At 36.2% G+C, this 25,953-nt stretch overlaps 1 protein-coding gene across 3 annotated transcripts in view; it reads right to left on the bottom strand.

The window, feature by feature from the left end:
* The window catches only part of LOC126830719 (serine/arginine repetitive matrix protein 2-like), a 324,241-nt gene that overhangs the window by 62,591 nt on the left and 235,697 nt on the right, over positions 1-25,953 (bottom strand). For all 3 annotated transcript variants that reach the window (XM_056103535.1, XM_056103533.1, XM_056103536.1), the window contains exons 10-12: positions 15,218-15,289; positions 12,278-12,397; positions 10,018-10,140 (exon numbers count right to left, since the gene is read on the bottom strand). In XM_056103535.1, the coding sequence (XP_055959510.1) occupies positions 10,018-10,140; positions 12,278-12,397; positions 15,218-15,289 (315 nt within the window). The remainder of the gene's footprint in view (positions 1-10,017; positions 10,141-12,277; positions 12,398-15,217; positions 15,290-25,953) is intronic.

Here is a 25,953-nt window from a genome sequence, read left to right as displayed (position 1 = left end):
ATCCGTTTACTTATCTAATGGGTTTAATTACTAGCCGAGCACTTTAATTTCCCGATGAATTTATCTACAGGGTTTAAATATTAGACGAAGCGTTTAATTTCCCGCAAGTCGTTTATTCGATCGTTTATTTTGATTTCGATTATTTACGTATGAATTACGAATAGAAAAGGTGAATATAAACAGAAAATGCACAACCATCGATGCTCGCCTTACCGTGGTCGTAGTATTATTATCCATTATCCATTCAAAATAGTAATTCCGCTTAGACAAATACATCAAAAATCGGTAAATCACGTTCAAGGTAATTAAACATTTGGTGAATATAAAGAAAAGCACACCCATCGATGCTCGCCTTACCGTGGTCGTATTATTATTATCCATTCAAAATAGTAACTCCGCTATTGACAAATACATCAAAAATCGGTGATATCGTAGACAAGTCACACACATCCCAGGTAATCACATATGAATAAACTTCCACCTGTAGACGCCACAGGAAGAGATCGAAGTCAACCCCGCAATGTAATGTTGAACGACGATAATCTCATGAGACTTCTCACTGGCGCCAAAATCTCTATAGACAAGCTGTCACCCATTTTCATGCGGGTCAAACAGTATCAACAGGAAATATGCTTCAATGAATACTGCCTTGATGTTACGTAAACACTTGACTGCAGTACAACGATTACACCATGCGTAAATATAATTCTCAATTGCATGAAAATTCTTAAACAAAAACATAAAAAAATCTCAAGTAATTACGCATTGTTTGGATTGCTTCATTTAATTAGCTAAGTGAGAGTTCGGTTGTATTTACATACGTAATCCGATTTTAAATAAAATGTTAAACACTTAATTAATTGTTATGGATTAATAAAAAGATAGGTTGCCAGGCAACGAAACATACGCCCACAACAGCTAAATCGTCCGGGCAGTCAACAAGGGTTGTCGCATATTTTTACTTTTTTTGGTAATGAAACATTTATAATACACTAAAATCTGATTAAGAGCAACAACTCACGAAGTAATTATCAGAAAACTATTAGAATTTGTTTGGTTTTTATAAAGTTCTGCCCCATGCTAACGTTTTTGTATGCAAAGCTTTTAATATCATGGATTTAACTGTTCAAGTCATAAAAATTCATTGAAAATCAATATACTTGTTCGTCTCAAGATCTTAAACTCAATCTGAAGTCAATCGGATTATAACTTTAGCCTTTAAAGCGTCACAAGATTTTGCAAAGTGATCAAGGGCCATAACTTTGGCAGTAATTATCGGAAATCGTTGAAAATCCATAGGAATCTTCGTCTCATGACCTCAAACACTGTGTATAAACTCAATCGGATATTAACTTTAGCCTCTAGAGCATCCACAAGATTTTTTTAAGTGATCAAGGGCCATAACTCTGGCAGTAATTATCGGAAATCGCTGAAAATCAATAGGCTTCTTCGTCTCATGACCTTAAACACTGCATAAATTGAAAGTCAATCGGATATTAACTTTGGCCTCTAGAGCGTCCAAAAGATTTTTTAAAGTGATCAAGGGCCATAACTCTGGCAGCAAATATTGGAAATCGCTGAAAATCAATAAGCTTCTTCCTCTCATGACCTTAAACACTATGTATAAATTTAAAGTCAATCGAATATTAACTTTGGCTTCTAGAGCATCCACAAGATTTTCTGAAGTGATCAAGGGCCATAACTCTGGCAGTAATTATCAGAAATCACTGAAAACCAACAGGCTTCATCATCTTATGACTTTAAACACTGTGTATAAATTTAATGTCAATCGGATATTAACTTTGGCCTCTAGAGCGTCCAAAAGATTTTTTAAAGTGATCAAGGGCCATAACTCTGGCAGCAAATATTGGAAATCGCTGAAAATCAATAAGCTTCTTCCTCTCATGACCTTAAACACTATGTATAAATTTAAAGTCAATCGAATATTAACTTTGGCTTCTAGAGCATCCACAAGATTTTCTGAAGTGATCAAGGGCCATAACTCTGGCAGTAATTATCAGAAATCACTGAAAACCAACAGGCTTCATCATCTTATGACTTTAAACACTGTGTATAAATTTAATGTCAATCGGATATTAACTTTAGCCTCTAGAGCATCCACAAGATTTTTTGAAGTGATCAAGGGCCATAACTCTGGCAGTAATTATCAGAAATTGTTGAAAATCAATAGGTTTCTTCGTCTCATGACCTTAAACATTGTGTATAAATTTAAAGTCAATCGGATATTAATTTTGGCCTCTAGAGCATCCACAAGATTTTTTGAAGTGATCAAGGGCCGTAACTCTGGCAGTAATTATCGGAAATTGCTGAAAATCAATAGGCTTCTTCGTCTCATGACCTTAAACACTGTGTATAAATTTAAAGTCAATCGGATATTAACTTTGGCCTTTAGAGAGTTCACAAGATTTTTTGAAGTGATCAAGGGCCATAACTCTGGCAGTAATTATCGGAAATCGTTGAAAATCAATAGGCTTCTTTGTCTCATGACCTCAAACACTGTGTATAAATTTAAGGTCAATTGGATATTAACTTTGGCCTCTAGAGCGTCCACAAGTTTTTTCAAAGTGATCAAGGGCCATAACTCTCGCAGTAATTATCGGAAATTGTTGAAAATCAATAGGTTTCTTCGTCTCATGACCTTAAACATTGTGTATAAATTTAAAGCCAATCGGATATTAATTTTGGCCTTTAGAGCATCCACAAGATTATTTGAAGTGATCAAGGGCTATAACTCTGGCAGTAATTATCGGAAATCGCTGAAAATCAATAGGCTTCTTCGTCTCAAGACCTTAAACACTGTGTATAAATTTAAAGTCAATCGGATATTAACTTTGGCCTCTAGAGCGTCCACAAGCAATTGTGGACGCCGGACGGACGGACGGACGGGGGCGACGACAATATACGACCACATTTCAATGTGGGCACATAAAAATGATTAACTGAGTGAGATGTACGAAACTTTATATACCGGTAACAATTATGGAAATTCTTGTATATATGATGTAATAAAAACATTATAGTAAATGATAAAAAAATCAGTTCCCGGGAAAAGTATGATAATTCTTTAACAACCAATGGTTTTCTCAAATTAGTATAAAATTAATACAGAAATAAATCATTAAATGGTTATAAAGCTGTGATAACTTACCAAAAGTTGTTACATGTATGTTTTTCTTGATAAAATATTAAAATCAAAATGAAAAAGACCGAGAATAAGCTTACGGTCACATACATGTATAATTGTGTTAACTCGTCCACTCAAATCCGAATTTATATCATTGCACCTCGAATTCCGTATAAGAATCAGCTTAGAATACCATAATGCGAATCGTAACACATTGTGGTCTAAACTGTCATAAAATAAATGATAAATCAATGGAACCTGTTAGAAGTTGGTAATGTTGGTTTATTTAAGGCGCCACGTAGTCTTAACAATTGAATACAACACGTCTCGAAAAATCGGCTATGTGCAAAATGTATTCTTTGATCTCATATCACGGGGCAATTCTGTGACCCACCTGCATGAGCCTAAAAACATTACAAGTTCTGCCATGATAATTTCAGTGCACTTCTCGCGAACCGACGAATCGGATATATTTAAGTGTTTGAGATTGCTTTATTTACCACCCGCTTCCACGGAGGCGATATCGCAGACAATAACATGTTGTGTATATATGGTGCAATATTTTACATTGTGATTAGTTAAAACAGGGATTAAATAATTATTAGATATTTATATATATGCACAGTAAAAAAGGTATTGAGATTCGTCTTTTAACTATGATTATCATATTAGTCATTAATCACCTCTGAATCTATATCCCCATACACATTAATTACAGAAAGGGTCTGTGTATACACGCCATTGTGAGCGATTCACTTTTTAGTCATCCGATGGTTATTTTGAAAATACACGTACAACACAAAGTCATAGATGTCCGCTGTGACAGTAAAGATTAATTATTTGATTGGTCGAATGCTATTGTTTCATTGATTCCCACCTGTGGCCACCTGTCTGGGTACTATATGAAACCATGTTTTTGAATACACATTCCGTTATTACAGTATGGATTAATGCTTTGATTGCTCAAATGCTATTGTTTTATCACTTCCCACCTGCATTATTAGGGTTTCACACTGCGTAGCTTGTGTGAAACACTATTGTTTTTGTTAAAATTATTATTCTTATTATTATTCTTCTTCTTTTGTTTTGAGTAGATCTCAGCAACTGATTGTCGGATCGTTACGATTTCTTCGGTTTTATCGGAAAAGTGGGTGTGACTTAGAGGATAAAGCTATTTTGAACGTTCTGCGACAATGCGAAATGTCCGAAATCACCGAAGCTATCGTTTTTAGTAATATTGCAGTAATTTTAACAATAATCATTGGATTTTAACTTTCGATGCATTTTGGCATAGCCGGAGACGGGGCACATAGCTACGCTACTTTTGATTTTTGATTTTCGGCAAATCTTCGCAGATATTAGGCGCTAAATTTAGAAAATTTAAATTTTTACAAAAAACTTTTTTATTTATGAATATTTTTTAGTCGTGTTTTACACTTGGGCAAAAATGTGAAAATTTTTTGTCTCGGTAATTTTCCTTGGCCCCCATTGGCTAATTCAGTTTTTCAGTCCTAGATTAATTATTTATTGTTCGATTTGTATAAAACAAAGTTCATATGGTCCGTTGTCTCAATTGTCATTTTTTTTGTTACCAATAGTGTTATCTGTCGGCACCGGAAGTGGCGTAAATTGACAAAAAACTACAATTTTGACAGTTAGGTACCATTTTTCGAAAGCAAATATTATTTTTTTCAAATCTGGTATAACTGAAATTGTGCGCCCTTTAAAGGTGCACAAAATGTTGGGACCAGTTTTTTTAATTTCGATTCCGTTTTCGGGCTATTTCGATTAAAAGGTGAAAAAAGGTGTAAAATTAAGCTATTTACAACCCATCCAGCGTTTTCATATTTTAAAATATTACTTCGTAACTTTCATAAACTCGTAGCAATAATCTATACGGAGAGAATGTTTGTGAAAATTAATTTGTAATATGCGCAGTTGCCGAGAAATGGGCAATTTTGCATGAGTCACTTTTTACGCTAGTTTGCCTGTAAAAGAGTCAATTATTATTCGATTTTCATAAAAGTGACACCATTTGATGTGTAATGTCAATTTTAACTAGGTCAAACCAATTTAACATTTTCAATATCACCGGAAATGACGTAATTTGGGCAAAAATTGTATTTATAGCCTTCGAATCCAGTAATTTATTCAAATGAGTCATATTTGTTATTTGTTTAAAATTTTGATATTTGATTCAAATCAACTAATACAATGAACCCTTACGATCATATAGATATCACAAAATGGTTTCTAACTTGTTCAGTTGCGGAGAAATAGGCAATTTTCAACAGGTCACTTTTTAAGGTTTTTTGTCAATAAAAGTGTCAATTATTATTCGATTTTCATGAAATTTTCACTGTGTGATACATAATGCCATTTACGATTTCATACAAGTAATTTAAGATTTTCATTATCACCGGAAGTAACGTCATTTTGGCAAAAACTGTATTTTTAGCCTTCAAAACAGATATTTTATTCAAATGAATCAGATTTGTAATGTTTTTAAAATTATGATATTTGATTCCAATCAACAAATAGAATGAACTCATTCGATCATACAGATACCTCAAAATGGTTTCTAACTTGTACGGTTGCAGAGAAATAGGCGATTTTCTACAAGTCATTTTTCAAGGTTTTTGGTCTATAAAGGTAGCAATTATTATAGGATTTACATAAAATTTTCACCATGTGATGATGCTATTTCTGATTTCATAAACCAATTTAACATTTTCATTATCACCGGAAGTAATGTAATTTTGACAGGATCACTGACATGTAGCAAATGAATTGATTGCTGGATTTGGTTGTTTCTGCGTCCATTTTATTTTATGAATATTTTTTAGTTGTGTTTTACACAAAATTGACGAGTCATCTGACTTGAGCAAAAATCTGATTTTCTTTGTCTCAGTAATTTTGCTTGGCCGCTATTGGCTAATTCAGTTTTTCAGTCCAAGATTAATTATTTATTGTTCGATTTGTATAAAACAAAGTTCATATGCTCCGTTGTCTCAATTGCCATTTTTTTTGTTACCGATAGAGTTATCTGTCAGCACCGGAAGTGGTGTAATTTTACCAAAAACTACAATTTTGACCGTTAGGTACCACTTTTCGAAAGCAAATATTATTTTTTTCAAATCTGGTATAACTGAAAGGGTGCGCCCTTTAAAGGCGCACAAAATGTTGGGCCCAGTTTTTTTAATTTCGATTCCGTTTTCGGGCTATTTCGATTAAAAGGTGAAAAAAGGTGTAAAATTAAGCTATTTACAACCCATCCAGCGTTTTCATATTTTAAAATATTAATTCGTAACTTTCATAAACTCGTAGCAATAATCTATACCGAGAGAATGTATGTGAAAATTAATTTGTAATATGCGCAGTTGCCGAGAAATGGTCAATTTTGCACGAGTCACTCTTTACACTATTGTGCCTGTAAAAGAGTCAATTATTTTTGGATTTTCATAATTTCATAAAAGTGAAACCATTTGATGCATTATTTCAATTGTGACTAGTTCAACTCAATTTAACATTTTCAATGTCACCGGAAATGACGAAATTTGGACAAAAACTGTATTTATAGCCTTCGAAACAAATAAATTTATTCAAATGAGTCGTATTTGTTGTTTGTTTAAGATTTTGATATTTGATTCTAATCAACTAAAAGAATGAACCCATACGATCATATAAATATCACAAAATGGTTTCTAACTTGTTCAGTTGCGGAGAAATAGGCAATTTTCAACAGGTCACTTTTCAAGATTTTTTGTCCATAAAAGTGTCAATTATTATTCAATTTTCATGAAATTTTCACTGTGTGATACCTAATGCCATTTTCGATTTCATACAAGTAATTTAAGATTTTCATTATCACCGGAAGTAACGTCATTTTGGCAAAAACTGTATTTTTAGCCTTCAAAACACATATTTTATTCAAATGAGTCTGATTTGTAATGTTTTTAAAATTATGATATTTGATACCAATCAGCAAATAGATTGAACCCATACGATCATACAGATACCAGAAAATGGTTTCTAACTTGTACGGTTGCAGAGAAATAGAAGATTTTCTACAAGTCACTTTTCAAGCTTTTTGGTCTATAAAAGTGGCAATTATTATTCGATTTACATAAAATTTTCACCATGTGATGCCTTATGCCATTTCTGATTTCATAAAACTAATTGAACATTTTCATTATCAATGGAAGTACTGTACACTTACATGTAACAAATGTATAAAATGAATTGATATTGCTGGATTTGGTTGATTCGGCGTCCATTTTATTTGATGTGTGCAATGCTTATGTGGAAACCTGTTTAATGGTTTCATTGGTACCGGAAGTGACATATTTAAGGTAACGTGGCACCGGTGAAACCCGTCATTACTGCATCGCAGTTCTAGTTAATTTTATTATTATTAAGCTAAATATTTGTTTTGTTTGATTTATAAATCCGTTTCGGGAATGTTGATTTTGAGTCAGTACCCAACTTGACAGAAAAATATAACCCTGCTGTCCAATCCCCATTATGTGGGCTCCCCGACACACATTATTTTTTTAATACCATACATGTACATATATTGTAATAGTGATAAATGTACCTTTGGTTTAATGCAATATGTTTTTTTTTTGTTCTGACACTATTTATTCAATAAATATTTACATATTATAAAAGTACACTATATGATTGTGGGATCTGAAAGCAAGCCAGGGCTTATATAAATTCATCTCCCGAGGAAATTATTTACAATAAAATATAAATACTTTGTATAAGATTGTAATCATAAATCACAAACTGGTATAAAATTACAAGGTAAAAGTGTTTACTCTCATTTAATTAATCAAAACGTTACATTGGATATAGTATAAATCAGTTAAATTACGGAATGTAGTAGAAACGTAGTGGGGTTAGCGAAATTATTATCTGATGTTCATAGCACTGAAAGGGAATGCGAAACAATGGTTGTGCTAGTTGGAGAAAGAAAATATTCTTGCGATGGGCGGCATCTGGCATGGGATGGTGTTACATGGTTAGCCCTGTGTGACCTGTTTGAAAATGGGCGTCAGCTTGTCTATAGAAACTTACAGATAGCGACTTTTTGGCGCCAGTGAGAAGTCTCACGTGATTATCGTCGTGCAACATTACTTTGCGGGGTTGACTTCTCTGCTTGTGACGTCTACAGGTGGAACTTAATTCATTTGTGACTTAAAGAAGATACATTACCTTGTCTGCGATATCACCTCGGTGGAAGCGGACGTAAAATACAACTAACTAACAACAACAGATACATTACCTGGGATGTGTGCTTGTCTGCGATATCACTTCTGTGGAAGCGAACGTTAAAACAACAGGTAGCAGTAGCTTTCCAAATGTATAATTACCTCGGACATGATTTACCGATTTTTGATGTATTCGCACTCCATATGCAAATAATCGTAACATTGGACGTGATTTACTGACTTGTGATGTTTTTGTCAATGGTGGAATCATTATTTTTTTAAATGAATAATGGATAATAATACTACGGTATCCTTTTGATACTATTGGAAGCCATTCAGGTAGCTTTGTCTGAAAATGTGCGACATCTTGTATAGAGATCGACTATTTGGCGCCAGTGAAAAAGTCTCACGAGATTATCACAGTGACACGTGTACATTGCCAGGTCTTCTAGCGACGTGTACAGGTGGAAGGCTATTTTCATTCTTTTGTGATTTAAATTTGTCTGCGATATCACCTCGGTGGAAGCGGATGTAAAATACAACTAACTAACAATAATTAAAGAAAATACATTACCTGGGATGTGCTTTACCGATTTCCAATGGTATAATAACATTGGACGTGATTTACTGGTTTTTGATGTATTTGTCAATGGTGGAATCATATTTTTTTTAATGGATAATGGATAATAATACTACGACCACGGTATGGTGAGCATCTATGGGTGTGCATTTTCTTTTTATATTCGCCTTTTCTATTCGTAATTCATACGTAAATAATCGAAATCAAAATAAATGATCGGATAAACGACTTGTGGGAAATTAAACGCTTCGTCTAATATTTAAACCCTGTAGATAAATTCATCGGGTGTTAATTTTTTACGCGTCTCGGGAAGTTAAAGTGCTCGGCTAGTAATTAAACCCATTAGATAAGTAAACGTATACCCCATTTCAAAACACCTCTCGGAGAAATTCAACGGTGTACCATTAAATTAAACGATAGTACTAATTAAACGATTTTTGTAATTTTCAAGCGTTATTATCAATTATCAAACGATGTTTTGAAATTAAACTGTATGCACCGTTATTTGCGCTAAAACAACCATATTAAACGATACCAATCTTATAGTGTACGCCGACTATTATGTTATATTGACTGGAGAAAGATCAACAGCATGGCAAACATGTCTTACAGGGTAAATGGCAAACCAACAACAACCACAGCTGGGAGGAAGTCGGAAGTCATGTGACATATAATAAGAGACTCGTATGACCAGTCCCTATCATAGACTGTATCTGTTATATCACATTACAACTATCTGTTAAAGGTCAGAAAACAATACATTCTGTACACAAAGATCCATCTACTTCATGCTTCAAGAATAAATCTCTGTCCTGAATGGCCGCCATATATTGTTTTATAATGCAGTTCTACTCTGTTTCACATCTGGCATACACACAAAGACTAAATAAACATATTCAATTCCATTATATGGAAGCAAAATAAATACTTCTCAAAATTATCGAAGTATATTTTGTGTTATTGAATAAAATCGTCGATTTAGGACTTAAAATGTCGGTCAACTAGTTTAGTGTCTGTTCTCAAGCGGAGCTAACTGTAGACAGACAGCCTAAGTTTAGTATGAAAACAATACTTACACTTTACCCTGTGCCAATAACGTTTCTATCAGATACATCATTGCATTAATGTGTTGTGGGTTCTCTTTCAACGCCTCGTCAAAATCTTCTATAGCTCGTGAATAACATTCATTATTAGCATACCTGGATTAAACATATATATATATATATATATATATATATATATATATATATATCTCTATATATCTATATATCTATACACACAATCAAAAGCATCTTATACTAGTTTTTCGACATGACATGGGGAAACCAAGCTGAAAATTGAGAATCTGGAGGTTTACATCTTATTTGTTAATAAATCAGAATTTGAAAATTAGCAGCCTTTTAGTGAGCAATCGTTTGATAATCAGTTATTAGAATACATGTAAAAAAATATTTACCAAAAGACTCACCCCTGCCCCAACTAATATTTTTTGTTTTTTGGTATAATTGTGTTCTGTTCTTGAATCATTTTTGTCTATGTTTTGTTGTGCACCAATCATCATGGCTGAAACATGCTCTCAGTGTTTCTACCAGTGATGGGATTTCGCCTGTATATTCCGGACATGTCCGACGCTATTTTCCAAGCGTCCTAAATTGTCCGACCAGGAATATTCCCAATCAGACATCAAGAAATGATGAATAATATCCAAATTCCAAAATTAATATAGTGTACTGAGTGTATAACTACCACTCAACCCGACTGTCGTTGATAATAGGCTGGATTGATTAGGCAATTAAGTGATCAACTTATTTATCGTGTTATACCGTCTATACATCTACCTAATCTGCCTTGATTGGCTGACTTAATCTTTTGTTAATCTTTTGTCCGAAAATTCATCAATCCAATCCTGAACATAAGTTATTGCTTCTCCTTTGTCGGACTATGTATCAATCCAATAAGAGTAATTATAAACTTTCCATTGTCGTCCGTTTCAATCTTCTTGATGTCGGCCGACAACACATAGGAATTAGTCATATATGTCATATATCCTAATAGTATATAACACCCCAAATCAATATACATTGTAACCGATAACTTGTCTGACATATTTCATCGGTAGAAGCCGAAGTTAAATAAAGCTATTTCACACACACACGCATGGCGGTTATAGTACTATTAACTGAAATGAAAGTAGAAATCTCACGAGACACGTGAAATTAAGAGAAGTAAACGTGCGAAATCTAATACGTCTGATGTCGGAGGAAAGATTCAATTTTGATGGCATATTCTCGGATTTATGATCATATTTTGAAGTGGGTTTATGTTTTTAAATAAATAAACACGCTAAGAAATGTTGACGAATATTTCGATTGGAATAAGGTAAGTAGTTAATTGTTTGAGACGATAGCGCATGCTAGAGTCAAATGCAATTATTTAGCAGTCGGTGTCACTTGCTCGTTGTGGTAGAGCAACGTTTACTACCAAATAAATTTCGGGATGTCATTTTTTTACCTTCCGTATATAAGTCGAAATGGAGTATAAGACGAATGCCGGACTTCTACTGAAAAATGTATCGAAATGAAATGAAATGAAATGGGGTTTAACGTTCTACTGTTCTGCTCTGAACTGGGCTAAAAAAATGTATCGACTTATGATCCAAAAAATACGGTAATTTTGGAGGAATTTGAAACGGGTATGGATCAGCAGTAGTTGGCATGCTTTCATTCTATACTAATACGATGTCACATAATTTTGTAGGAATATTCTTGACATAAATTTGAATACCGTACGGAAATTAATCATGAAAAATAACGAGGTTCACCTATTTTTTTTATTACGCAATAATTTGAATATTTTGTTGACACGAGATTCTTAAATGTTGTTTGAAAACGCCTCCTTAAATAACGATAAGAGTTATGCCCCTTTATTTTCAGGAAAAAATGTCCGACAAGAAAAATTTTGAAATCCCATCACTGGTTTCTACTCACACCCCATCAGTTTATCATGAAAGAACAGGAATTTTACAGAACATGATTCTGTGGTACAAGATTGCATGTCTGGTTTATTCCTATATTGATTTTGTCATTCGGATGAGATGAAAAACCGAGGTCCCGTGTACACATTGGCGTGCACGTAAAAGATCCCTTGACAGTTGGAATTCGATATAAGAGTAGGCCGTAGTGCCGCTGTCCGGGCAAAATTTCCCTCATAGCACACTGTATGGCGTATGCCTGTCTTCATTAGCCCAGTTCGGAGCAAAACAGTAGGACGTTATCATTTCATTTCATATTGATTTTGAGAATGTGTTTTTAGTGGTTCTGACATATGTTTACTTACAAGGCACCACGAGCGACCAGACCTTCTACATTTTTATCATCTATTCGTAATGCTCTATTTAAATACTGCATGGCTTCTAAATAATTTCCTTTCTTAAACAATGTCACACCTTGTAAAACACTGTAAACAAACAATAGATAAACAGAAAAATAAAAAGATTTTATATAAAAAAATTTGCTATAAAAATATATCTTACAAGCTGGATGTATCAAAATTTTAATTTTGGGTTCAAAACCCCCTTACTGCCTGAAAGTTTTAGATTAACAGATCATAAGGCGATGGGGCAGCCATCCCCCCCCCCCCCCCCCCAAGCCTGCCCCAAGCCGTTAAATACATAAATAATCGATAGAATATAATTTTCCTACCACAGAGTTAATTTAATGAGAAGCCATTTAAAGGTGATTAAAAAGATCAAAATCTAAGACCATAATTGTATAGTTCCTATTTGCTTATATCCAGAAAGTAACAATGGATTTCTGTTACTTTTGCGTTTGAAGGTTGACATATCCTGACAACTAATAGCGAGGTCAGACGTGAAATTCAAAATGGCGTCTAAGCCCTTACTATTCATGTTAGGGGAACAAGTGTGGTGTCTATATCTAGGTTTCAGGGGTAAAACAGTCCTTTACAACGTCATTTTAAAAACCAAGATGGTCGCCACCAAACTATATAAACTGTCACAATGAGCGTTCTAGAATGTTGATTTTGGTGTCTATACAAATCCCATCAATTTTGAGTTATGACATCACTCGATCAGCTGAGGGAAGTGCACTTGTATGTCCCCTCACTTTGGGAGTAAAAAAAAAAAATGATGGGTGGTAACTCAGTCATGGGAAGGAAGGGTGAAATTTAAAATGGCGTCCAATATGGCCACCATTCAATATAAATGACCATAACGCCATTACTATTCATGCTAGGGGAACACGTTTGGCATCTATATCTAGGTTTTAGGGGGTGAGGCAACCTGTTAAAACCAACCTCTAGACGGAAAACGCATGATGTCATCGTGAAATCCATGATGGTAGCTAACAAACTATATAAAGTGTCACAATGAGTATCCTATAATGTTGAGTTTAATGTCTATACAAATCCAACCAATTTTGCATTATGACGTCAGTTGATTAGCTGAGGGAAGTCCTGTGTGCATTTGTGTGTCCCCTCAAATTGGGTGTAAAAAAACATGGGTGGCAACTCAGAATCATGGGAAAGAAGGGTTAAATTCAAAATGGCGACCAAGATGGCTGCCATGCAATATAAATTACCATAACACCCTTACTTTTCATGTTAGGGGAACACGTTTGGTGTCTATACCTAGGTTTTAGGGGTAAAGCAGTCCTCTACAACCACCCACTAGATGAAAAACGCATGACGTCATGGTGAAAAGCAAAATGGTAGCCACCAAACTATATAAACTGTACAATGAGCATCCTAGAACGTTGATTTTGGCGTCTGTACATATTTTATAGGGGTCAATCCATCCATTAAAACCATTCACCAAGTTATTTAAAAACAGGATTTAGACGCTATTATCAGCTGCAAATGTAATCATTAATTGGTAGAGTTGTCTTATCATTCCTTTCTGAGATTAACTTGATCATCTGCAACCAAATATAGTCCGGTGGCTAGAGGAATTTAAGGGATTTTAACACAAAATTAAGCAGTTTTATTCTGCAAAAAATATCGGGATTAGCCCTTTAAATTAATTACAGCGTGATCGTGAAACTGTAATATAGCATGTTAGTGGTAATTAACAGGGGGAAAGATGCTTTTTAGTTTTTTATGGTCTACTGGTTGAGTACTATTGTCCTATAGTCCGGTGGCTGAAGGGGGGAATCGCCACCCGAGCTGTGAATTTATGAGACCAATGACATTGTCCCCCAATTGTAGACATTGGACCCCCATATATCTCGAAAAGCCCCCTCAAACGCCTGATCACCACCCAGATTCTGGTCTAGAAAAACTTGGTTTTATAAATTCACAGCTCGGGTGGCGATTCCCCCCCTTCAGCCTCTGGACTATAGGACAATAGTACTCAACCAGTAGACCATAAAAAACTAAAAAGCATCTTTCCCCCTGTTAATTCCCACTAACATGCTATATTACAGTTTCACGATCACGCTGTAATTAATTTAAAGGGCTAATCCCAATATTTTTTGCAGAATAAAACTGCTTAATTTTGTGTTAAAATCCCTTAAATTCCTCTAGCTAAGGGCCGAGCAACTAACTCACTATTTGTGATATGTTTTCAAACAACTTAAACCCGCCAGTCTTCATCTGGAAATGGAGACCAGTGTCCCAAGCTGTATTATGCGGTGTCTGCATAAAACTAGACTTTTATTTTATAATAATAATGTGTAGGTGAATTTTACCTTTCGTTATCAAGTAGAGCACATGGGCCATTCACTATATAGACCTCTCAAGGAACGGGAATCAATTATCAGGTCACCCAACGAAAAAACTGATCCGAAATCTTAAAAGGGTTACGTGTCCGGATAAGCAGTTTTGATGTCCGCGTCCAAACGACTCAATATTTTAAGCTGGAATTTTGAGAGAAGGTAAATACACCATTCCTCTATATTTTGGCGCTTAAATTTCATTTGTACTTCGACTTTTATTTTTGAGACTCTTTTGAAATCGGGATAGTCCCTTTAAACATTAAATTTTCACAGATTGTCATTCGAAAGATAAGGAAGGATTCAACTGTATGAAATAGACTGTAGCCAATTGGAACTGACTTTCTGCTATCACATCATATGGCATAATTTGCACAAACAAATATAAATTGACACTCTACCTGAAAAAAGTAAACAATTACTGGTTGGAGTTTACTCAAAAAGCATTCACATACTCTCAGCCTTACTTTATAGGCCATAATTATTGACATTTATCTTGATTTTTAGAAAATAAAGAGAAATGATGCTAATCCAAAAAAGAGTTTACCTTTGATGAGCTTTTCTAGCAGATTGTAATTTTCTCATATTTTCAGCATATTCTGGTTCAGGGATCTTTAACCTGCAGAAAAACATGTGGTTACCATGCAAGATAAGCTCACATTTTGTAAGAGATGGGCAGAGAACAAGCTAAAAAAAAAAAACCCGCGGCTGCCAGGCAGGATACGCCCACATTTTCGAGAGATGGATAGAGAACAAGCTAAAAAGGAAGTGATTTTTCCTACAATCAAGGGCCATAATTCAGAAAATTACAATTCGGTATGCGCAAATATCGAAAGGAACCGAGATCTTTGGTTCAACAAAATCGGATAAAAATTATGATCTCTATAGGGTCCACAAGCTAAAAACGCGATTTTTCGTACAATCAGGGGCCATAATTTAGGAAGTTACATTCCGATATGCACGAATATCGAAAGGAACCGAGATCTTTGGGTTATAAACTTACATTTCGAGTTTCAACAAAATCGGATAAAAATTGTGATGTCTATAGGGTCCACAACCTTGATATACCATATTTTTACTCTATTTGAGAACTAAGGGCAGCCATTTTGTCTGTCAGTTTTGGGCCGATTTTCGAACTCAGTCATCCATAGGGTGTAACGGTGATATAATATTACGTTTTTTTAAATCGGATAAAAATTATGACCTCTATAGGGTCCACAAGCTAAAAACACAACTTTTTCGTACAATCAGGGGCCATAATTCAGGAAGTTACGTTCCGATATTAGCGAATATCGAAAGGAACCAAGATCTTTGCGTTATAAGCATACATTTCAAGTTTGAACCAAATCGGATAAAAATTGTGGCCTCTACAGTGTTCACAAGCTAAAAACGTGATTTTTCGTACAATCAGGGGCCATAAATCATGAAGTTACAGTCCGATACATGCCAATATCGAAAGGAACCAAGATCTTAGGGTGATAAACCTATATTTCAAGTTTCCTTGAAATTGGATAACCAGCGGCTGCCAGGCAGGATACGCCCACATTTTCGAGAGATGGATAGAAAACAAGCTAAAACGAAAGTGATTTTTCCTAATTCAGGAAATTACAATTCGGTATATGCGCAAATATCGACAGGAACCAAGATCTTTGAGTTATAAACTTACATTTCAAGTTTCAACAAGTCGGATAAAAATTGTGACCTCTATAGGGTCCACAACCTTGATATACCATATTTTTACGTTATTTGAGAACGAACGGCGGCCATTTTGTCTGTCAGTTTTGGGCCGATTTTCACGAAATTCGAACTCAACTGTCCTTTGGGTTTAACGGTGATATAATAGTACGTTTTTTTAAATCGGATAAAAATTATGACCTCTATAGGGTCCATAAGCCAAAAAACGCGTTTTTGCGTACAATCAGGGGCCATAATTCAGGAAGTTATGGTCCGATATGCGCGAATATCGACAGGAATCGAGATCTTTGGGATATAAACTTTTATTTCAAGTTTCAACAAAATCGGATAAAAATTGTGACCTCTATAGGGTCCACAACCTTAATATACCATATTTTTACGCTATTTGAGAACGAATGGCAGCCATTTTGTCTGTCAGTTTTGGGCCGATTTTCATGAAATTCGAACTCAACCGCCCTTAGGGTTTAACGGTGATATAATAATACGTTTTTTTAAATAAGATAAAAATTATGACCTCTATAGGGTACACAAGCCAAAAAACCTGTTTTTGCGTACAATCAGGGGCCATAATTCAGGAAGTTACGGTCCGATATGCGCGAAAGGACTCGAGATCTTTGGGTTATAAACTTACATTTCAAGTTTCAACAAAATTGGATAAAAATTGTGACCTCTACAGTGTTCACAAGCCAAAAACGTGATTTTTCGTACAATCAGGGGCCATAATCCATGAAGTTATGGTTCGATAGATGCCAATATCGAAAGGAACCGAGATCTTAGGGTGATAAACCTATATTTCAAGTTTCATTGAAATCGTGGACGGACGGACGGACGGACAGGGGCGACGACGTATAAAAATTGTGACCTGTAGACTGTTCACAAACAATTGTGGACGGACGGACGGACAGGGGCCACGACAATGAAAATGTGGGCGTATAAAAAGCAATTTTTCGTACAATCAGGGGCAACAATCCATGAAGTTATGGTTGGATATGCATGAATATATAAAGGAACCAAGATCTTTAGGATACAAACATACAATTTAAGTTTCATCAATATCGGATAAAAGTTGTGACCTCTAGAGGGACCACAAGCTAAAAATATGATTTTTCGTAAAATCACGGGCCATAATCTATGAAGTTACAGATATTGGCCAATATCGAAGGGAACTGAGATCTTCTGGATATAAATATATAACTTAAGTTTAATCAAAATGGGATAAAAAATGTTACCTGTAGAGTGTCCACAACCTTGGTATTACTTAGTTTTAGTTTATACTACAGTATTAGGGGACGAGGAGCTGGCCATTTTGTCTGGCAGTTCCGCTCCTATTTTCACAAAACTTTACTGTCATTGGGGTGTAACAGTGATATATTTGAACGTTTTTTATAATCAGATAAAAATTGTGACATCTATGATCTAGAGGCTCCACAAGCTAAAAACGTGATTTTTCATACAATCAGGGGCCATAATCCAGAAATTTATAATCCGATATGCGTGAATATATAGAAAGGAACCTGAACCTTTGGGATATAAACATAAATTTTAAGTTTCATCAAAATCAGACAACAATTGTGACCTCTAGAGGGTCCAAAACCTTGGTATAACATACAACACTGTAATTAACCCAGGTATCATTTAATCTTGTGTATCTAGCACTAATTTCTTTCACATTCGTTAAATATGATATCTTTGTTTAAAAATATGATATCTTTGTTTAAAAATATGATATCTTTGTTTAAAAATATGTAAAACTTGTTTAAAATCACCAAAGATAGGTTGCCAGGCAACGAAACATATGCCCACAGCAGCTAAATCGTCCGGGCAGTCAACAAGTGTTGTCTCATATTTTTACTTCTTTCGGTAATGAATCATCTATAATACACTGAAATCTGATTAAGAGTAACAACTCATAAAGAAATTATCAGAAAACCATTAGAATTAATTTGTTTGGTTTTTATAAAGTTCTGCCCCATGCTAACGTTTAGTATACAAAACTTTTAATATCATGGATTTAGCTGTTCAATATACTTGTTCGTCTCAAGCTCTTAAACTCTGTGTATCAATCTGAAGTCAATCCGATGATAACTTTAGCCTCTAGAGTGTCACAAGATTTTTCAAAGTGATCAAGGGCCATAACTCTGGCAGTAATTATCGGAAATTGCTGAAAATCAATAGGCTTCTTCGTCTCATGACCTTAAACACTGTGTATAAATTTAAAGTCAATCGGATATTAACTTTAGCCTCTAGAGTGTCCACAAAATTTTTCAAAGTGATCAAGGGCCATAACACTGGCAAAACTTATCGGAAATCGCTGAAAATCAATATGATTTTTCGTCTCATGACCTTAAACACTGTGTATCAATTTAAAGTCAAACGAATATTAACTTTAGCCTCTAGAGCGTCCACAAGATTTTTCAAAGTGATCAAGGGCCATAACTCCGCAGTAATTATCAGAAATCGCTGAAAATCAATAGGCTTCTTCGTCTCATGACCTTTAACACTGTGTATAAATTTAAAGTCAATCAGATATTAACTTTAGCCTCTAGAGCGTCCACAAGATTTTCCAAGTGATCAAGGGCCATAACTCTGGCAGTAATTATCGCAAATCGCTGAAAATCAATAGGATTCTTCGTCTCATGACCTTAAACACTGTGTATAAATTTAAAGTCGATCGGATATTAACATTGACCTCTAGAGCGTCCACAAGGTTTTTTGAAGTGATCAAGGGCCATAACTCTGGCAGTAATTATCGCAAATCGCTGAAAATCAATAGGATTCTTCGTCTCATGACCTTAAACACTGTGTATAAATTTAAAGTCAATCGGATATTTCAATGTGGGCGTATAAAAATGCATGGCTTATTTTCACAATCCACTCCCTCCGTAGCTTTTCATCTTTGGTATGTTGTGAAAGGACTGCTTCTTGTCAATGTCGTACAGAGAAGCGCTTGTACAGAACAGAACACAACAGTGAAGTGCCCTTGTTTACATTGACAACGTCCGCAGCCGGCTGTGCCAGCTTTGTATACCGAGCCTCGTTTTCGAATTTATCGTGAAAAAGTTCTATACAGTGCCAAATCACAGTTGATATGATTATAAATAAGTTGAAAACAAAATATAAGTTGGAATATTATCGCAAAATGGCTGCCTTTCAAAAAATGGCATCCCATACTATGACCAACCCCCAATGTCACGCCTACATTGTATTTTTACTTTGTGTGTCAATGTGTTTTGATTATCTTGAAAACTTTTCATACTTATTCCTTATACCTTTAGGATGACCACTATTACTTTTGGGGCATGCCCGATCCCATGGGGAATAAATACCCCCTTTTTTTATGTTTATCGCCTGGGGGTTTGCAATTCTGAAAGGATCATCCTGGAATGTGACATTGCCCCTGGGTGTCGGGCATGCACAAACATCAATAGTTGCTGTCCTTTGGAAGTTCAGAATTGCAAATCTGGTGTTGCTGTGCACCTGGGGTCGGGCATGCACCAACACGAGCATCGCTAACGCTGCAATATACATCCACATTCCTGCTTTGATTGATTTGGTACTTTTTAAAATGAAGAGAATGAAATATGAAATGGCTGTAATGTGACAAGAGGCAAAGAAGGGTTTGCTTTGCCAAATTTACAGACAAAACATTAACAAAAAAGTGAATGTGATACTGCCCCAGGGGGTCGGGGCATGCACCAAAATAAATAGTTGCTGTCTTTACAGTGTAAGGAATAAATATGCAAAGTTTCAAGATGATCCATTCAGAATTGCAGCCTGTAAACAATAAATACAACCAGCGACTGCCAGGCAGGATACGCCCACATTTTGCAAGATATGGATAGAGAACAAGCTAAAAACAAACAGGATTTTTTTGTACAATCTGGGGCAATAATCAAGAAAGTTATGTTCTGAAATGCACAAATATTAAAAGGGACTGAGATCTTTGGGATATAAAGATATGTTTTAAGTTTCATCTAAATTGGATAAAAATTGTGACCTCTAGAGGATCCACAACCTTTGTATTACATACTTTTACACAAGGAGCGAAAATTTTGTCGGGCAGTTTCGATCTGATTTTTAAGAGATTCAAACTCAGCCATCATTACGGTGCAAAGGTGATATATTGAAACGGTTTTTAAAATCAGATAAAAATTATGACCTCTAGCGGGTCCAATGGCTAAAAACGTGATTTTTCGTACAATTAGGGGCCATAATAGCAAAAGGAACCAAAATCTTTGGGACATAAAGATATGTTTCAAGTTCCATCAACATCGTGGCCTCTAGAGGGTCCACCACCTTGATATACCATATTTTTATACTATTTGCGAACGAGTGGCGCCATTTTGTCAACCATCATGAAGTCAACCATCAGTATGGTGTAAACATGATATATGCAATCGAATAAAAATTGTGACCTCACGAGGGACCACAAGCTAAAAACGCAATTTTTTTGTACAAAGAGGCCATAATTCAGGAAGTTACGATCTGATATGCATGAATATCGAAACAATCCAAGATCTTTGGGTTATAAACATGTATTTCAAGTTTCATCAAAATCGAATAAAACTTGTGACTTCTAGAGGGTCCACAACCCTTATACACAATATATTGACACTATTTGCAAACGAGCGGCGGCCATTTTGTCCAGCAGTATCAGTCCAATTTTCACGAAATTCAAACTCAACCATCCTTAGGATGTAACGATGATATATTTGAACGTTTTTTTAAATCAGATAAAAATTGTGACCTCTATAGGGTCCACAAGCTAAAAACGCGATTTTGAGCATATAAAGATGAAAAACCTGAAAAACACGTGCAAACACAAACTCGTGAGGTCAATCGATGCAAGTTTGCTTAAACTGAACACGCACATGTAACTTGAACTGGAAAAACAAATTAAAATTGTTATTTTCATCTTTGTTAGAAAATGCCGCGCCTTTCAAATGTAGAACGTCTACGTGCTATAGGGAGTCTCTATGCTGGTCAGTCTGTGGTCACTGTTGCAAGAGCCTTTAATTGTTCACGCCAGACAATAATTAATCTTAGAATGAGAGTGCTTCAAACTGGAACTATTGCCGACCACCCAAGGGCGGGAGCGCCACGTGTGACGTCACTCCAGGAAGATCAAGCACTACGATTACGTCATCTTAGAAACAGATTTGTCACTGCAACCTCCACAAGTAGAGAGATGTTTGGTGGAAGGGTAACTGCACAAACTGTTCGAAATCGCTTGCAGGCTGCTAGTCTTCGAGCTCGGAGGCCCTATAATGGACCAATATTGACACCTCTTCATCGCCGTAACGGACTTGAGTGGGCCACAAGACACATAAGATTTACTCAAAGACAGTGGAATTCGGTTGTCTTTAGTGACGAATCTCGATTCACTTTGAGATTTGCCAATGGCAGGGTTCGAGTGTACCGCAGACGAGGTGAACGTTACGCTCCAGTATGCGTCAGAGACGCTGACCGATTTAGGGGCGGCAGCGTCATGGTTTTGGGTTCTTTTTGTGCACATGGAGGTTCTCCTCTTGTTGTTGTCCAAGGGAACTTAAATGCTGTCCAGTACAGGGATCAGATTTTGCAACCTGTTCTTCTACCGTTTATGCAGAGACATGAGCCTGGACTAACGTTTCAACAAGACAATGCTCGACCCCATACAGCAATTGCTACCCAGAATTTTTTAAGAAATGCCGGTGTCCAAGTCCTGGATTGGCCGTCGCTTAGCCCCGACCTTAATCCTATTGAACACATCTGGGACAAACTGGGTTGACGTGTTCGTCAGCAAGTGAATCCACCACTGACGTTGCAGGACCTTCAACATGCTCTTGCTGAGCAGTGGCGACGTCTTCCTCGGGTAGTGTTTACTAATGTCCCGAGATCCATGAGAAGACGTTGTGTGGCAGTACGAGACGCTAGAGGAGGACACAACCGTTACTAAACACTTTATTCCGATTGTTCTCCAAGTCTGTGAATTTCATTTTGGGGGGTACTGTGACATCACAAATGTTATCAATGTCAAGGACTTTCGGCAAGACGTATTCTTGCTTTCTGTTGATGTCAAGGTCATCTGTGCCCAACATAACACTAAAATAGTTGCCTTAAACCCAAATATTAAAAATCTAGTCCCAAAAATCCCGAGTGTCAAGTTTTTAATTTGGGTGAGTATAGTTGCTATCCATACAGTATAAGTAATAAATATGCCAAGTTCCAAGATGATCCATTTAGAAATCCAACCTGTAGATAAAAAAACACAAAAACTGGTTGTGGCTCTACCCCTGGGGGTTGGACATGGACCAATATATATAGGTACAACCCTATGCTGGATCATTCCGAATTGGATCAAAATCTGTTAAGTGTTAATAATTGAAACTTGTATATATCATTTACAGACAAAATATCCACCAAAAATGGGTGTGGCACTGCCGAAAGGGCAGGGGGTGGGGGTGTCGTGGAGGAGGGGGTCGTTCACCAACATCAATAGTTGCCGTCCTTAGGGTAAAAGGAATAAGTATACTAAGTTCCAAGATAATCCATTCAGAATTGTGACCTTTGCTTGCTAAAAGCAAAAATTGGGCGTGGCCCTGCCCCTGGGGGTCGGGGCATTCATCAAAATCAATAGTTGGCGCCCTTAGGCTATAGGGAATACATATGCCAAGTACCAAGTTGATCCATTCAGAATTGCGGCCTGTAAACGGTAAACACAAAAATTGCCCCTGGGGGTCGGGACACACCGTTGTCATCCTTAGGTTATAAGGAATACATATCCCAAGTTCAAAGACGATCCGTTAAGAATTGTGGCCTGTAGGCAACACACAGAGACACAGAGAAAAAATGGGTGTGGCTGTGCCCCTGGGGGTTGGGCAATCATCAAAAAACAATAGGGGTCATCCTTAGGGTATAAGGAATAGGTATGCAAAGTTTCAAAAGGATCTGTTAAGAAGTGCGGCCTGTAAGCAAAACACAAGACACACAAACATGTACCAAAGATAGGTTGCCAGGCAACGAAACATACGCCCACAACAGCTAAATCGTCCGGGCAGTCAACAAGAGTTGTCGCATATTTTTACTTTTTTCGGTAATGAAACATTTATAATACACTAAAATCTGATTAAGAGCAACAACTCATGAAGTAATTTTCAGAAAACTATTAGAATTTGTTTGTTTTTATAAAGTTCTGCAACATGCTAATGTTTTGTATACAAAACTTTTAATATCATGGATTTAGCTGTTCAAGACATAAAAATTCATTGAAAATCAATATACTTTTTCGCCTCAAGATCTTAAACTCTGTGTATCAATCTGAGGTCAATCGGATGATAACTTTAGAGCGTCACAACTAGGTCAATCGGATATTAACTTTGGCCTCTAGAGCATCCACAAGATTTTTCAAAATGATCAAGGGTCATAACTCTGGCAATAATTATTGGAAATTGCTGAAAATCAATAGGCTTCTTTGTCTCAAGACCTTAAACAATGTGTATAAATTTAAAGTCGATCGGATATTAACTTTGGCCTCTAGAGCATCCACAAGCAATTGTGGACGCCGGACCGACAGACGAACGGGGGCGACAAGAATATACGACCACATTTAAATGTAGGCGTATAAAAATGAAAGAGGTCAGCCTTAGGGTATAAGGAATAAGTATAAAAATTTGTTCAAGATGATCGATTAAGAATTGCGAGCTGTAAGTGGCACACACACAAAAAGAAAATGGGTGTGGCTCTGTCTCTGGGGGGTGGGAATTTACCACAAACAATAGGGATGTTTCTTGGGATAGAAGGCATAAGTATGCAAAGTTTCAAGGTGATACCTTAAGAAATTCGATCTGTAGATGACAAACAAATAAATACAAGAAATGGGTGTGGCTCTGTCACTGGAGGTCGGGTATGCACCAAAATCGGATAAAAATTGTGACCTCTATAACCTTGATACCGTATTTTTCGGTGTATTAGGCACACTTTTTTTACCAGGTATTTTTATTTACAGAAGGGGTGCGCCTAATGCATAGTATTAAGCAAATCTAGACTTTTCCCGTGTCAACATCGAAGTCTGGAGTTTATGATGTCGATATTTTTCGTGCAATAAAGATGGCGGCCATTTCACCTACCGCTACCGGTATTCCGTATACCGTTAGTCATAAACGACATTGCTAACAATATGGGCCGATAGCGGTTTAGTGTAAGCAGTATTTAGAATATCTACATAATTATCGTTAATATTTCTATTATTCCTACGTATTTGATGACATATATTTCTGCTATTCCGATTAATGTGTAGTGGTACTGTTAGCCATTATCGGCAATCCAAACAGTGTCTCGTCAATGGTGTTGTCAGTCAAGTTGACGAAAAGGCGGGACTTACGACTGACAAGCCTTTTCATCGGCTTTTAGAAAGGTAACATCTATTGAACACACGCTCATTATACCATAGGCTAACAATATCTGCAAAATTCTCGTTAATATTTCTATTATTCCTGTGTATTTGATGACATATATTTCTGCTCCGTTTATTGTGTACCGGTACTGTTAGCCATTGTCGGCAATCCAAACAGCGTCTCGTCAATGGTGATATCAGTCAAGTTGACGAAAAGGCGGGGCTTACGACAGACAAGAATTTTCATTGGCTTTTAGAAGGGTAATATCCATTGAGCACACGCTCATTATACTATAGGCTATGGGTATTGTCTATTACAATGACAGGGTTAATGGGCGGGATTACAGTTAAACTGGCAGAATATATCGAAGAACAGAACAAATATAAGCCATCGAAGATAACGTGCGGCGCTCCACCTATTCGCTTCTTTACTAGGTTTCATGTCGGTAAGTTTCCCCTTCATCGCCCTACAACGTCTCACGTTCAACTCCCCCAAACTAAATTCACGACCCGCAGCCTTATTACCGTGTGCTTCAGCGTAACTAATTACCCTCAACTTCTCCTTAGCGGTATAAGCGGTTCGTCTCGTAGCCATTCTGAATAAATAATTTCTAAGATTCGTTCGTTCGTTTCTAAGGTGATATCGTAGACAAGATTTCTAAGAATGATGACTAGTATTTTATATACATCGGGGTGTTTTCTTTGAGCAAGACTGTCTTTTGATTGTCAGTTGTTTGCATAACTTGGAGTAAACGGGAATTGTTGTTTCTCTTTTACAGGTAGTCAGGATTTACTCATGAATTTAACACGATGTAATAGACGGCCATGTTTGTTGTGGGCGGGACTTGAATGACAATTTCACTACCGTACGAGCAACAGAATTATAGCTAAAAGTTATGCAATAATGCAATTGCATATTATAATTAATATAAACAAGCAATTTATTTCATAAAAAAATATATATAAAGCTTGATACAGCTAAATATCGGTAATTATTATAACTGTAAACAATAGAGTTTGACCTAGTTACTGGAGATCGCAGGTGGATTTGAGTCACGTATGCTATGGCATGAGTTTCAAAAGGCGCTGGGAAAGGGTGCGCCTAAACCACGCATATTTTTTTTTTCCTGAAACACCTCTGCCAAAGTCGCCCTGCGCCTTATCTACGCATGCGACTAATACACCGAAAAATACGGTATACCATATCTTTACGC

The sequence above is a fragment of the Patella vulgata genome, chromosome 1, assembly GCF_932274485.2.
Source record: "Patella vulgata chromosome 1, xgPatVulg1.2, whole genome shotgun sequence".
Classification (NCBI taxonomy): Eukaryota; Metazoa; Mollusca; class Gastropoda; family Patellidae; genus Patella; species Patella vulgata.
The sequence above is the reverse complement of the archived record's forward strand: the minus strand, read 5'-3'. Positions and strand labels throughout refer to the sequence as shown.